This window comes from Lipophrys pholis (assembly GCF_963383615.2).
Source record: "Lipophrys pholis genome assembly, chromosome: 13".
Lineage (NCBI taxonomy): Eukaryota > Metazoa > Chordata > Actinopteri > Blenniiformes > Blenniidae > Lipophrys > Lipophrys pholis.
In genome coordinates this window covers 3,714,426-3,727,437 of record NC_137632.1, presented here as the reverse complement: position 1 = coordinate 3,727,437, position 13,012 = coordinate 3,714,426, and the positions used below count along the sequence as shown (strand labels likewise).

Below are 13,012 nucleotides of genomic sequence, written 5' to 3'. Positions count from 1 at the left end.
ATGTGTGTGAGACGTATATGATGATGAGGAGAAGCGCTCTGCTTTGGTTTCCATTAAAACCAGCTCCAACGTTGCATTTAATATTACTATTTCAACGACACATCATCAGCAGGGTCAAACTAACGTGTCTCACGACGGTCTAATCCAGCTCACGTTCACTAGTAGTGTGTGAACCATCCAACGCTTGGTGAATTCTGCTTCACAATGATAGGAAGAGCAACGTCGCTATGAACACTTGGCCGCCACAAGCCTGGTACGTCTTTCCTCCAACCGTTAGGAGAATTGTTATTTTAGGCGGCGATCTTTCAAGGAGAATGCTGCAATGCGTCCGGCGGATGCTCTCGTGGTATGAATAATTAAGAGTATAAAGAATTTATGAAATGGCGGCAGGGCAATGTTTGTTTAAGGCAGCGGTTTCTTGAAAATGGCTGTTTGGGGTGAGCCGGGCATCAGAGGGGCAAGAGAGGGGCGTCAGCCGGGCGTGAGAAGGATGTGAGCCAGGCATGAGAGGGGCATGAGCTGGGCGTGAGACAGGCGTGAGAGGGGTGTGCGACGAGGTGTGAGCCGGGCATGAGAGGGGCATGAGAGGAGCATGAGAGGGGGATGAGAGGGGGATGAGAGGGGAATGAGAGGGGCATGAGTCAGGCGTGGGAGGGGCGTGGGAGGGGCATGAGAGGGGCATGAGCTGGGCGTGAGACAGGCATGAGAGGAGTGTGAGCTGGGCATGATGAGAGGGGCATGAGAGGGGCATGAGAGGGGCATGAGCCGGGCCTGAGAGGAGTGTGAGACAGGCGTGAGAGGGATGTGAGACAGGCGTGAGAGGGGTGTGAGAGGGGTGTGAGCCGGGCATGAGAGGGGCATGAGCTGGGCGTGAGACAGGCGTGAGATGGACATGAGCTGGGAATGAGAAGGGCATGAGAGGGGCGTGAAAGGGGTGTGAGTCGGGCGTGAGACAGGCCTGAGAGGGGTGTGAGACAGGCATGAGCGGGGCATGAGCGGGGCATGAGAGGGGCATGAGAGGGGGATGGTTTTCGGGCTCAGCTGCTCGGACAGTGCTGTACGGCTGTACAGAGACTCCAGTCCAGAACATTTCCCTCTTTTCATGACATTACTTTACCACCCGTCTCCTTCACTGTCATATGGGGGATCCTCCAGCTGCTGGGCCGGTCACGGTGAATTATTGATGGTGGAGTTGGGCAGCCGTCGGCCGCCGCGCAGCCTATAGACCAAACCTCTTGTCTAACTGCATTAGCCTACTTCCTGGACAGTCTCTAAGTAATTAACGAGCTCAGAGCTCTTATGCTTAAAAAGCAGCTCTGTTGCCCCTGACGACCCACCTCTGTGTGACAACTTCATAATTTGTTGTATGTAAACAGCTCAGACCCTGCGAGACATGCAGGAGTGTTTTGAGCTGAACTTCACCGTGTGGCTAAGGTCGGTTTGAAGTGCTGATCTGCTCGTTTTCTGATCTTCATTCAGTTTTTGTCTGATGACTTTAAAAGAAAGAAACAACACTCTGCTGCTCTGATAAATAGGAAAACACCAACGACGTGCAGCTGAATCCATCCTGTGGAGAAACACTGAGAATTTTGTAAAAGAAAAACCAGAGATTTGTTTGTCGTTTACAGTTTGTTTGAACTGTTTTTGGATTGTTTCTAATCTGGTGGTTTTACACCAGTTCGGGCCGATATTAAACTGATTTTAACTGGTTTTATAATAAAATGTCACATTAGCTATTTGGCAAATTAAGTTTTGGACGAGTTTAATATCGTTCTGAGAAATTCAAATGTGTTATTGTTTTATAGCGAACCGCGCGAATCAGAAGAAGCAGACAGAAAGAAAGAGTTGGAAAATATCTTGCGGTGTAGACATGGAGTAGTGAGGAAGACGTAGAGAGGAAGACGTAGTGAGGAAGATGTAGTGAAGAAGATGTAGTGAGGAAGATATAGTGAGGAAGACGTAGTGAGGAAGATGTAGTGAGGAAGAAGTAGTGAGGAAGACGTAGAGAGGAAGACGTAGTGAGGAAGATGTAGTGAAGAAGATGTAGTGAGGAAGATATAGTGAGGAAGACGTAGTGAGGAAGATGTAGTGAGGAAGAAGTAGTGAGGAAGACGTAGAGAGGAAGACGTAGTGAGGAAGATGTAGTGAGGAAGAAGTAGAGAGGAAGACGTAGTGAGGAAGACGTAGTTAGGAAGACGTAGTTAGGAAGATGTAGTGAGGAAGAAGTAGAGAGGAAGACGTAGAGAGGAAGATGTAGAGAGGAAGGCGTAGAGAGGAAGACGAAGTGAGGAAGATGTAGAGAGGAAGAAATAGTGAGGAAGACGTAGTGAGGAAGAAGTAGTGAGGAAGACCCAGTGAGGAAGACGTAGTGAGGAAGATGTAGTGAGGAAGACGTAGTGAGGAAGATGTGGAGAGGAAGAAATAGTGAGGAAGACAAAGTGAGGAAGACGTAGTGAGGAAGATGTAGAGAGGAAGACGTAGAGAGGAAGATGTAGTGAGGAAGATATAGTGAGGAAGAAATAGTGAGGAAGAAATAGTGAGGAAGACGTAGTGAGGAAGATGTAGAGAGGAAGAAGTAGAGAGGAAGATGTAGAGAGGAAGACGTAGTGAGGAAGATGTAGAGAGGGAGAAATAGTGAGGAAGACGTAGTGAGGAAGATGGAGTAAGGAAGAAATAATGAGGAAGACATGGTGAGGAAGATGTAGAGAGGAAGAAATAGTGAGGAAGAAGTAGTGAGGAAGAACTAGACAGGAAGTAGTGAGGAAGACGTAGTGAGGAAGATGTAGTGAGGAAGATGTAGAGAGGAAGATGTAGAGAGGAAGAAATAGTGAGGAAGACGTAGTGAGGAAGAACTAGACAGGAAGTAGTGAGGAAGACGTAGTGAGGAAGATGTAGAGAGGGAGAAATAGTGAGGAAGACGTAGTGAGGAAGATGTAGTGAGGAAGATGTAGAGAGGAAGAAATAGTGAGGAAGACGTAGTGAGGAAGAACTAGACAGGAAGTAGTGAGGAAGACGTAGTGAGGAAGATGTAGAGAGGGAGAAATAGTGAGGAAGACGTAGTGAGGAAGATGGAGTAAGGAAGAAATAATGAGGAAGACATGGTGAGGAAGATGTAGAGAGGAAGAAATAGTGAGGAAGACGTAGTGACGAAGACGTAGTGAGGAAGATGTAGTGAGGAAGATGTAGAGAGGAAGAAATAGTGAGGAAGACGTAGTGAGGAAGAACTAGACAGGAAGTAGTGAGGAAGAACTAGACAAGAAGTAGTGAGGAAGAAGTAGTGAGGAAGAAGTAGTGAGGAAGACGTAGTGAGGAAGATGTAGAGAGGAAGAAATAGTGAGGAAGATGGAGTGAGGAAGACTCTCATCGATCTGGTCTGAAGACGATATATCGCGGTTGTTTCTGACCCATTAGCCACAAGCTAACTAGCCTAGCCTCCACGGGCTAAAGTGGCAGGACTTCCTGTTTCGGTCTGGACCAATCAATGAGCCGTGGTTCTTCTTCACTTCCTCCCTGGTCAGTGTTTGTTTCAGGTGACAGCGCCCCCTAACCAGCAGCTGAGGTAACTGTGTGACGTTTTCCAGGCGGTTTGATCCGGTCTCTAAAGTGAATGTGAACGGAAATTCTCAAGTCCGCCCTCTCCCAAGTGACCCGAGTCCCGGACCATCCCATGTGACCCGGGTCCTGGACCACCCCCAGTAAAGGACCATCTGGACCGGAGTTGTTTTTGACACTTTTAACAATCAGATTTCAACTAATTTGGGATTTTCTTTCTGTGAACAGAAGATTCTTTTCACACCAGATCTTCTTCAGGTATTTGCTTCCCTGGTGAACTTGTTTGTTTTCTGATTCGGGTATTAAAATGTAAACGTTTCACTAGTTCCCAGTGGAGTGTTATTAAAGTGAGCCTGACAGAGTGAAGAGTGTTGGATCAGAAGTGAGAGCTCACCGGAGAAGAAGTTCTTGGCCCGCAGGTAGCTGACGCTCAGGCGGAGGATGGACAGCTTGTCCAGGCTGGTGGTGACCTCTTCAGGGAACGGCAGCAGGCTGGCCAGACGCTCCAGCTCCCCGTTCAGACGATCCCGGTGCCGTTTGGACGGGTTGGACTTGGCCCCCTCGGCCGAGGGCTGCTTCACCCTGGTCGCCAAGGCAACGGGAGGAAGACATGAGCAGAGCAGCAAGCAGCGTTTCAGAGAGTGAACACGTCTCTGTTTCACTCTCATGGTGAACAAAGTCCAAAGAATCAGTGTGAAGCTGGTTTCAAAGGAACGACGAGGGATTAAAGAACCCAAGTGTCCCGAGACGCTCCGGTCATCAGTCCTGTCTCTCTGCTGGCTCCAGCAGGAATCATCTCCCTGCCGTCCCACTCAGAACTTTAGAAGCTCTTTTCACTCTGACTGCTTTAATCCATGTCTAAGGTTTACACTAGTTCCAGACGGTTTTCAGGGATTTGTCAATTTCCACAGATTAGGTTAGATTAGATTTCTATGACTTTACTCTGGATTGGGAGTTTGATGTGTTTGATTGACCTCAGTGAGTCACATCTGTCATGAGAGCAACTTTTAAAAGGCATTTTAACCCATTTCGGTGTATTTTAACCCATTTCGGTGTATTTTAACCCATTTTTAGACATTTAAGATTCGTTTAAGTTTTAAAGTTACTTTGAGATTTGTGCTGGATTATTATTACAGGGTATATTTTAGCAGCTTTTCCCACCAGTTTATGATGTATTTTATTACGTTTTAAGACTGGGTAAAAACAAACGCAGTGGGTCCAGATTGATTTCTCAGATTTCCTGACTTGTTTTAGACGTACTTTAGTTTTTAAACTCATTTAATCTGGTTTGTACGGTTCATTTCAGCAAAACTATTTCATTAGACTGGTTTTTAAACCATCTTTTGACAGGTTTTACAGTATGTTGCTCTGGTTTTGGTCGTTATTCAGAGAAACATTTATTTGTTTATTAAATAAAATACTTGAAATATCATGTTTGATTACAGATATTTCCATGAAAACTTTCTACCTTTTTACCCTGAAATCACAGTGTGTGTGTGTGTGTGTGTGTGTGTGTGTGTGTGTGTGTGTGTGTGTGTGTGTGTGTGTGTGTGTGTGTGTGTGTGTGTGTGTATGAGAGACTGTTTTCAGAGATTAGAGCAACGTTTTGTCCTGCAGGAGATTATAAAGTCTCTGGACCGACACAGAAAACATTTAGAAGATAAAGAAACAAGTTATTTGCACCAATAAAGCAGAATTAATTTTAATACCAGGATCTATTTGTTTTTTCTTTTGGTCGTTATGTACGATACGTCCTCTATGATTAGGACAAACTCTACATCTGAGGTATTTTAATTCTGTTTGTAAATGATGACTCATCATTTACAAACACTTATTAAAACCGTTCTCAAAGAAATAATGAAACTGTTTTAATAATGAAACTGTTTTAGTTTTAGTTTTCTCCCCCCAGAAGCAGGTTCCTTCCTCATTTTCTCTACAAACTGAGTTTCTCTCTCAGAACCACTGATCGGAGGATAAATATCATCCTTTATTCTATTTTAAACTCTTACAGGTTGAAGAGATTCGGCGTTTCTGCATTTAGAAAAAGAAAAAAGAAAAGATTTTGTTTCTCACAACTTCAATTTACATTTTATGATTCTTCATTTAAGTTCTGCTGCTTTTTTCAAAACATTTCTAATAAAATAAATGTTTTCTAATATCACATCCTATAGTCATTCAAATGCATATATAATATAATTTGGTGGTGAAATTGGCTCATTAATGAACAATAATAATAAGAATTTGTCCATTTTACCATTAAAACATTCCGTTTAGGAGCAAATCCAAAGAAAACCACTTCCTCTTTCAGCAGTCAGTCATTAGTTGGGCTCCAGTGTTCATATTCTGCTGCGGTGGAGGATTAGTAGGATAAAGCAGACAATGGATAGAATATAACTCCAAATGTCACATTATGGAAATTAAAATTGAGTCTTCTGATGGAACATTTCATGTCTTTAAAAGGATTTCTATCAGCTCCAGCCCGCCCGTTTGTTCAGGCTCCTGGGTTTATTCATTCAGTGTAAATAATCTGTGTTGTGAGGAGATTATGCAGCAGATTGAGACAGAAAGTTTGATTGGCAAAGTCACGAGTGTAAAAGTTTCAGCTTCCACAAATCTGTTTATATGGAGGATTTTCTGTTTCTGTATTCATTGGCGAATATTCACAAAGTGTATTTAGACTGAAAACATTTACATTTCACTGAAAAGGAAGAAATAGAGAATAAAGGAAAAGTACCAATATATATATATACTGTTTTTAACTCAAGATCTTAATGGACTGATAATAAATAACTTTATAACTTTAATTAAAAAAAGCATGTATATTGTATTACTCTATTCAAGTTGACTTCTTATGAAGATTTAAACAAGTATTTGCACTTTCTCCTCCTCAAATTCCTTAAAGAAGAATTTGCTGAGTTGACTGAGGAGGATTCTGGGTTCCAGAGGATGAAGGAAGCTGAGAGCAACTTTTATCATTATTTAGTATTTATTAACATTTCTCCACATCAAGCTGCAGAAAATGAAGTGAAGAGCGATCAAGTCACATCGATGATGGCAGAATACTACGACCGCGTACAGAGGAACTTAGGTTATTGCAGTTTTCTTTGTTTCTGAAAAGTATTTGCAAAGCAGCCACACTGACCAATATGATGCAAGAATTACAGGTGTTAAACTCAGAGTTTATCAAAAACTGGATTTGTTTTGTACTTTTCCTTCTTTAAAAAAGTTAATCTGACAACTGGATTTTCCCGCCAGTTTAAAATCTTAATACTTTTGACAACTTTGAAGAAAAGCAACATTTTGGTTGATCAATACAACTGGATTATAAGTCAAAGAAATAAAACTAAAAAAACAGGGAAAAAAATCTTCTTTCTGCCATGTTCATTCATTATTTTTATTTTTCTAGATTATTGTAGATTTTGGGGACCGAACACAGAATTCAGGAGTTTTTAGTAATCTGTGTGAAATTAAATATGAATTTAAATTCATAATTAAAAAACCAAAAACCTTCTCATTTCCAGATGTTGGTTGGTTCTACTTAGATGTTTAATTGTATTTGTTTTAATTTAATCCAACATGATTGCTTCAGAGTGAAAGAGTGAAAATGGAAATCCGTTTTTTTTGTCTTAAAATCTGCAGTCATGAGCTGAGATGTCATCAAAAATAAGACTTTAAGAAAACAGTTCACGCTTCAGTTTCTCTACACTAATAAATCAAAACATTTCATTAATTCTATAATTATTGCTTTTTACTTAAATAATCTAAAATAGTTTGCCCTCAAATTAACAAATAGAAGGCCACATATTTTATATTTCAATTATACTTAAATAGTGCCAAAACCTTGGGGTGCAAATAATAAAAATTTTAGTTTCAAATAATGTTTTAAAAATCATTACAATGAGTAAAAAGGAGCGCTGCTTCGAAATGGGACTTTTTCTAGGTTTTTTTGTTTGGTTCATTTTAGATGCTTGACATTTTTTTAAGTTTCGAATTGAGGGGAAATATAAAACACATTTGAAGGGCTGAATTATTTAGAAAACTGCTAAAAACCTATATATATATATATATATATATAGATATATATATATATATATATATATATTCCTCACATTGGAAGGAAAAGTAAAAACTGAGGAAAAGACACAAGCTTTTACTTTTTGTAGGGAAGTGACGCAACTTCATTTGAGTAAATTAAGCATTTATAAGATTTCCCGGGGAATGAATCGACATTTTAGGCCAAGGTGAGCTACTTTACAAACACTCAAAGGACTAAAGGCTTTTTTATTTATTTTTTTAACATTTCTGATTCCCACAAAATCCCCTCTGGTCCGACACTTTAACCTGTGATCTCCTTTTAATGCCACATTTTTCCCACTTCTCTTCTCCCAGCCTGATCTGAACCTGATTTAAAAGGCTGAACTCAGGTTTTTTTTTCTTCCTTCTTCACACACAAACAGAGCATCAGCCGTGCTGCCTTCACGGACCTTCCCGTCACTGTGCGTAATTACGCATGGATGGAGACGTGTTTATCCTGCACAGCGAAGAGGGGATGTCACTGTGCTGCTGCCACAGTAGGACCGTTTTCTCTCTCCATGACAGTGTCTGTGCACGTAAACTGTCATTTTCACATTTATTTTAATTTAATAAAGAAAAATACGGGTTTGGAATAGCACGCTGTTCCCCATCCAGAAAGCGTCCCACCTCGTCCCACCCTCGTTGTGTGTCAGCACCAGGAGGATTGTGGGGAATCTTTTTGGTTTTGTCCCACAGACGCTGAGTCTCCTCTTTTTTTTAAGGCCTTCACCAGTTCCAGATCGGATTCTTCCACATTAAAAGGTGTTTAATGGCTGCCGATAGAAAGGCTGCGGCCCATCAGGTCACTTCATGAATTATCGAGCGACCACAGAGCAGAGATGACATCCACTGACTCACAGAGAGGGATTTTAATCTGAGGCACCAGTTTGCAGCTTTGACCACAAAACTCCCACATCGATTTAGACTTAATCTACTCCTTTAACAGTGTCAGCATGCTTTATAACATCCATCCATCCATCTCCTCCCTCTTATCCGTCTCCGGGTGGTGGTGGTGTCAGCCTGAGCACCGTCACCCAGGTACCACAGCACCCATTAAGAACCTTTCCTCCAGGTGGGGAGCCCACAGGAAGGTGGCGCCCGGCGTGGTGAACCCTCTACCTGGAGATTGTGAGTCTCGTGCTCTGCCTACTGAGCTCGCGGGGGGCTTCGCTTTCTAACAGGCTGGTGAAACTTATAAACGACGGGCAGGTTTGGCAGGATAACACGATTTTAAACATTCAAGTCAAAATCAAACAAACAATCTGATTCAGAAAGTTATTAAAACAAAAATGCGTAAAATCTCATGTAAAAAGAAAAGTCTAAAACTCACCAAATCTCACATATTCCGTCACTTCTAAGTGAAGAAATATCTGTAATGCACTTTAGTCTCCTTAAATACCTCGTCTACATTATGGAGAATTATGAATATAATGTGTTGTTTTCTTTAAATGCTGAAGGTTCAAGCAGTTATTCTCATTATCTATTGGTAAATACAACCGTCAGGTGGATGGAGAGACGATGTACTAAACATTATAAAGCTGCAGCTGAGAAATATAATAACAAACTATTTCAGGAGTTAAAACATCTACTTCACTCCCATCATCTAATGTTCCCTCTTATTGCAATTAGGTCGTTTAGAAAAAGAAATAATAACATGCACAAGTCCACAAAACGGGTCACTTTACCAGAAAAAAACTGAAGAAATTCACAATTTCATCAAAACAACTAACAAATATTAAACATTGTTTGATAGCGTAGGAAGAAAAAGTGAATAAAACGGCCCGTTGGTCCTCTGAAGGGCGTTTTGGCAGAAAATGGCGTAAACATGCAGCTTCGGGCTCACAAATGTTGCGAAAATAAACAAAATACAAACGCAAACAAGTTTATATCCGTCTTATTTCTATGTGCAGTTGGAGGATTGTGCAAACAAATGGATAGAAAACCATAAAAGAAGAGGAGAAATAAAGGAAATGAAACGAAGGTTAGAGTGAGGCCGCGGCAGGCCTGAAATAATCCGCTGCCATTAAACTCCTCGACGCGCTGAAAACATCCAAACGGCCAAACGAAACATTCAGGAAAATATCAACAATTAATAATCTGCCTCATTAGACTCAATTATTTGATTACGAGAGAGAAAAACAATGTGATTTGGAGCAGATTTGCGCATTTTCGAACAAAAGTAACTTCTCTTCTCCGGATTTCACGCACAAACAAAAAATACTTAAAGATTAATTTAAAATGATTTTTAAATGGAGGATTAACAGGAAATAAACTCACGCTCTCTGGACTGGTTTTCTCCTCTTGCGTCCTGCATACATGGCGACTCTTCTTATATAAGCCTCCTGACAAATCCCGCAAAACCGCACAACTCCTTCTCCGCTACATGTAAAACCTCACGCAAATATTCCGCAGCAATCCTCCGCATGTATGTCCGCAAACACGTCGAAGGGAAAAGAGAAAATCAAACGGATGAATCGTCAGGTGCACATCGGGCTCAGCGGCGCGGAGAAGTTGCGTGTGATCGGGACGGGACGCTCTTCAGCGGCAAATCAAAATCCGCAAACAAACAAATGACGCAGCACAATTTTCGTCCACAACCCGGCAGCAAAAATCCAGAAAAAGGAAAGCAGGATTTATCCACACAGCCTCACAGTGAGATCAACTTGTTCCAGGTAAAAAAAAGAGACGTTGAGTTTTCATCCTGATGCGCTGATGAAGAGAAGAGGCGCACAATGTGCGTCAAACCGCCTCATTTCTCCTGCGCGTAAAAGCAAACAAAGAAGCTCAAAAAGTCGCAGATGAAGCTTCAAATATTTCCATTTTTCACCCTCAACATCTGCGGTGCTTTTCAATTAGCGCAGGAGCCGCGAGGAGGAGGAGGAGGAGGGCAGCGGGAGCGCGCATTCCTCCAACGGGCACGCCCGACACAGATTTTGCGCAACTGAAGTCTCTCCACGGCGCGCGCCTGGTTGGAGGAGGGGACCTGGGTGCGCGGGATGAATGCGCAGGCACGTGGAAGAGTCTCCTGGAAACACAGGCCGGGCGCGTCCACGACGGCGCGCGCCCGAGCAAGAGGCGCCGTCCAATCAGCGCGCCGCTGAGAGCCGGCGGTTTAGTGTGCAGGCGGAATGTGGGTCAGGGGTTAGTTATACTTTTAAATAATGGAATGATGGATCTGAATGCATCGAGAAGTGTGCAGGTTTCACATGAGACAAAGAGGCTTCATCATCACCATCATCATCATCATCATCATCATCATCATCATGCATGAGAAAACGGGGACAACAAAGCAGATGTCGAGTGGAAAAACTCTTAAAAGGTGCTTCTTATAATATTTTAATTTAATTTTAAAGCTGAAAAACACAAACCTTCAGTCAAAATGTCACTTTAAAAATGATATTGCTGAAGAAGCAGGGGCCCAAACCATCAAGCAGGTTGTTTTTTTAATCAATCATTTTTATCTTTTCATAATAGAGCATCACAAAGTGAACACATACAAAACATAACAAGACAAAACAAAACACTAATACAAAATAAATAATAATAACAATAATCATCATCATCATCATAATAATAATAGAATAAAGAACAATAAAAGACAAACCTTTTGGTTTACTCAGGTGGTAAATGGTGTGTTATGTTATGAATCAAATCAGATATAATTCTCTGTCAATGTGTTCACCAAAGATGAAAACGAATAAATTCATATAATCTATTATTCTGTTTTATCTTTACAAATCACTTTTATCCATTCCTCCTTAAAGTATAGAGCAATGGGAGAACAATTTATTTTTTAAGAATTCAGAGACCCTTCAGGTACAAAGGACCGCCTTTCTAAAAGCTTCACTGAGAAAATACTTTCTTCACCTAACCATCTTAGTAATATTGCACAGCGGGCAGCAAAAAGTAGAATTCTCAAGATGTATTTATGTTGAGTATTTGTTTCCCATCCTAAAACCATGTGATACGGATCAGAGGGGATATTGATCGCCAGTTCTTGATTAATCTCTGATTGTATTGAATCTTAGAGCTAAACCACATTAAATGACTGTATGTTCCCACACTGTTTTTGCGTTTTGGGCACAAGGGGGCGCTCTCTGAATCATATTTACTATGTATCACTGGTGTCGCCTGAAGTCTGTGAATAATTTTATATTGGGTTTCGTAGGATTTATTTGAACATGTGATTTTTTTTTGCCTTTAAATAAATGTGTTCATCCTATTTCCTCCAGGTGGCGCCGAAGTCCTCATTCCAAAGATTTTTAGTTTTCATCAGGGTAGGTTTGACAAACATGTTTTTATGCAGGTAACTTAAAGATTTCTTTTTCAGTTGAAGCACTTTAAGTACTACGGTCCCATAAATTTAAATTCTGAGCTTTTTTATATGTCGGAATTGACTGAATGTAGTTTCTGATTTGTAAATATTGAAAGAAGCGTGTCTGTGGAAGATCATATTCAGTCCTCGGTTGGGAGATTTTAGGTTCTCACCTGAAAATAGGTTATGAATCTGAGTTACTCCGGCGTCTCGCCACATTTTAAAACCTACGTCGTTGCAGGAGGGAAAATAATCAGTATTTTCATCGATGGGATCCAGAAAGGAATGTTGTTCTGTAGTTCCAAAATGACGTTGTACTTGTTTCCATGTTCTCAAAGTATTTTTACCAATTGCTTTTTCATTGAGCTCATTTATTAGAGAAGTCTTCTTTATAAATGGGAGAGATGAAAGTCCTGTGTTTATTGAAGAAGATGCACCGTCACCTCTGATCCATTCCAAGATGTATTTTATTTGAGCAACCCAGAAACAGTATTTAATATTTGGCAGTACTCGGCCTCCTTCATCCACTGGTAGCTGTCATCCTTACAGTTTTATTCGTGGACGTCGACCTCCAGAGAAACTTTCCTATCAGGTGATGTGTTGACCTAAACAAAACTTCTGGAACATGGTTAGGTAATAACTGCAATGAGTATAATAATCGTGGTAGTATATTCATTTTAATGACGGCCACTCTACCGATCAATGATAATTACCATCTTTGTAAATCACTTTTAATTTCTTTGACGACTGAGGTCAGATTCATTTCTATTAATTCACCAATTCTGGGTGAAGTGTAAAAACCCAGGTATTAAAACCCGTCAGTCGATAACCTAAAGGGCATTTATTTTGTTAAATGAGAATATTCCATTCTCCCCATTGGTAGAACCAGAGATTTCTCAAAGTTTACTTAACATCCAGATAGCTCTCCGAATTCATTAATTATATTCAAAAGTAGTGGAAGAGAAGATAATGGATCACTAAAAAATAAAAGGCTATCGTCTGCATAAAGAGAGATCTTGTTTGTTCTTCCTTTAGTTTGGATCCTTTAACTGATGAGGAGCTTCTGATCAT

General features: G+C 41.0%; 1 protein-coding gene across 1 annotated transcript in view; it reads right to left on the bottom strand.

Moving 5' to 3' along the window:
* LOC308118552 (aryl hydrocarbon receptor-like) overlaps positions 1-10,545 on the bottom strand; it is a 49,192-nt gene extending 38,647 nt beyond the window's left edge. The window contains exons 1-2 of the mRNA XM_080478010.1: positions 9,904-10,545; positions 3,947-4,134 (exon numbers count right to left, since the gene is read on the bottom strand). Coding sequence (XP_080334136.1) covers positions 3,947-4,134; positions 9,904-9,944 — 229 coding nt within the window. The 5' untranslated portion in view covers positions 9,945-10,545. The remainder of the gene's footprint in view (positions 1-3,946; positions 4,135-9,903) is intronic.
* Between the last annotated feature and the right edge of the window lie 2,467 nt (positions 10,546-13,012).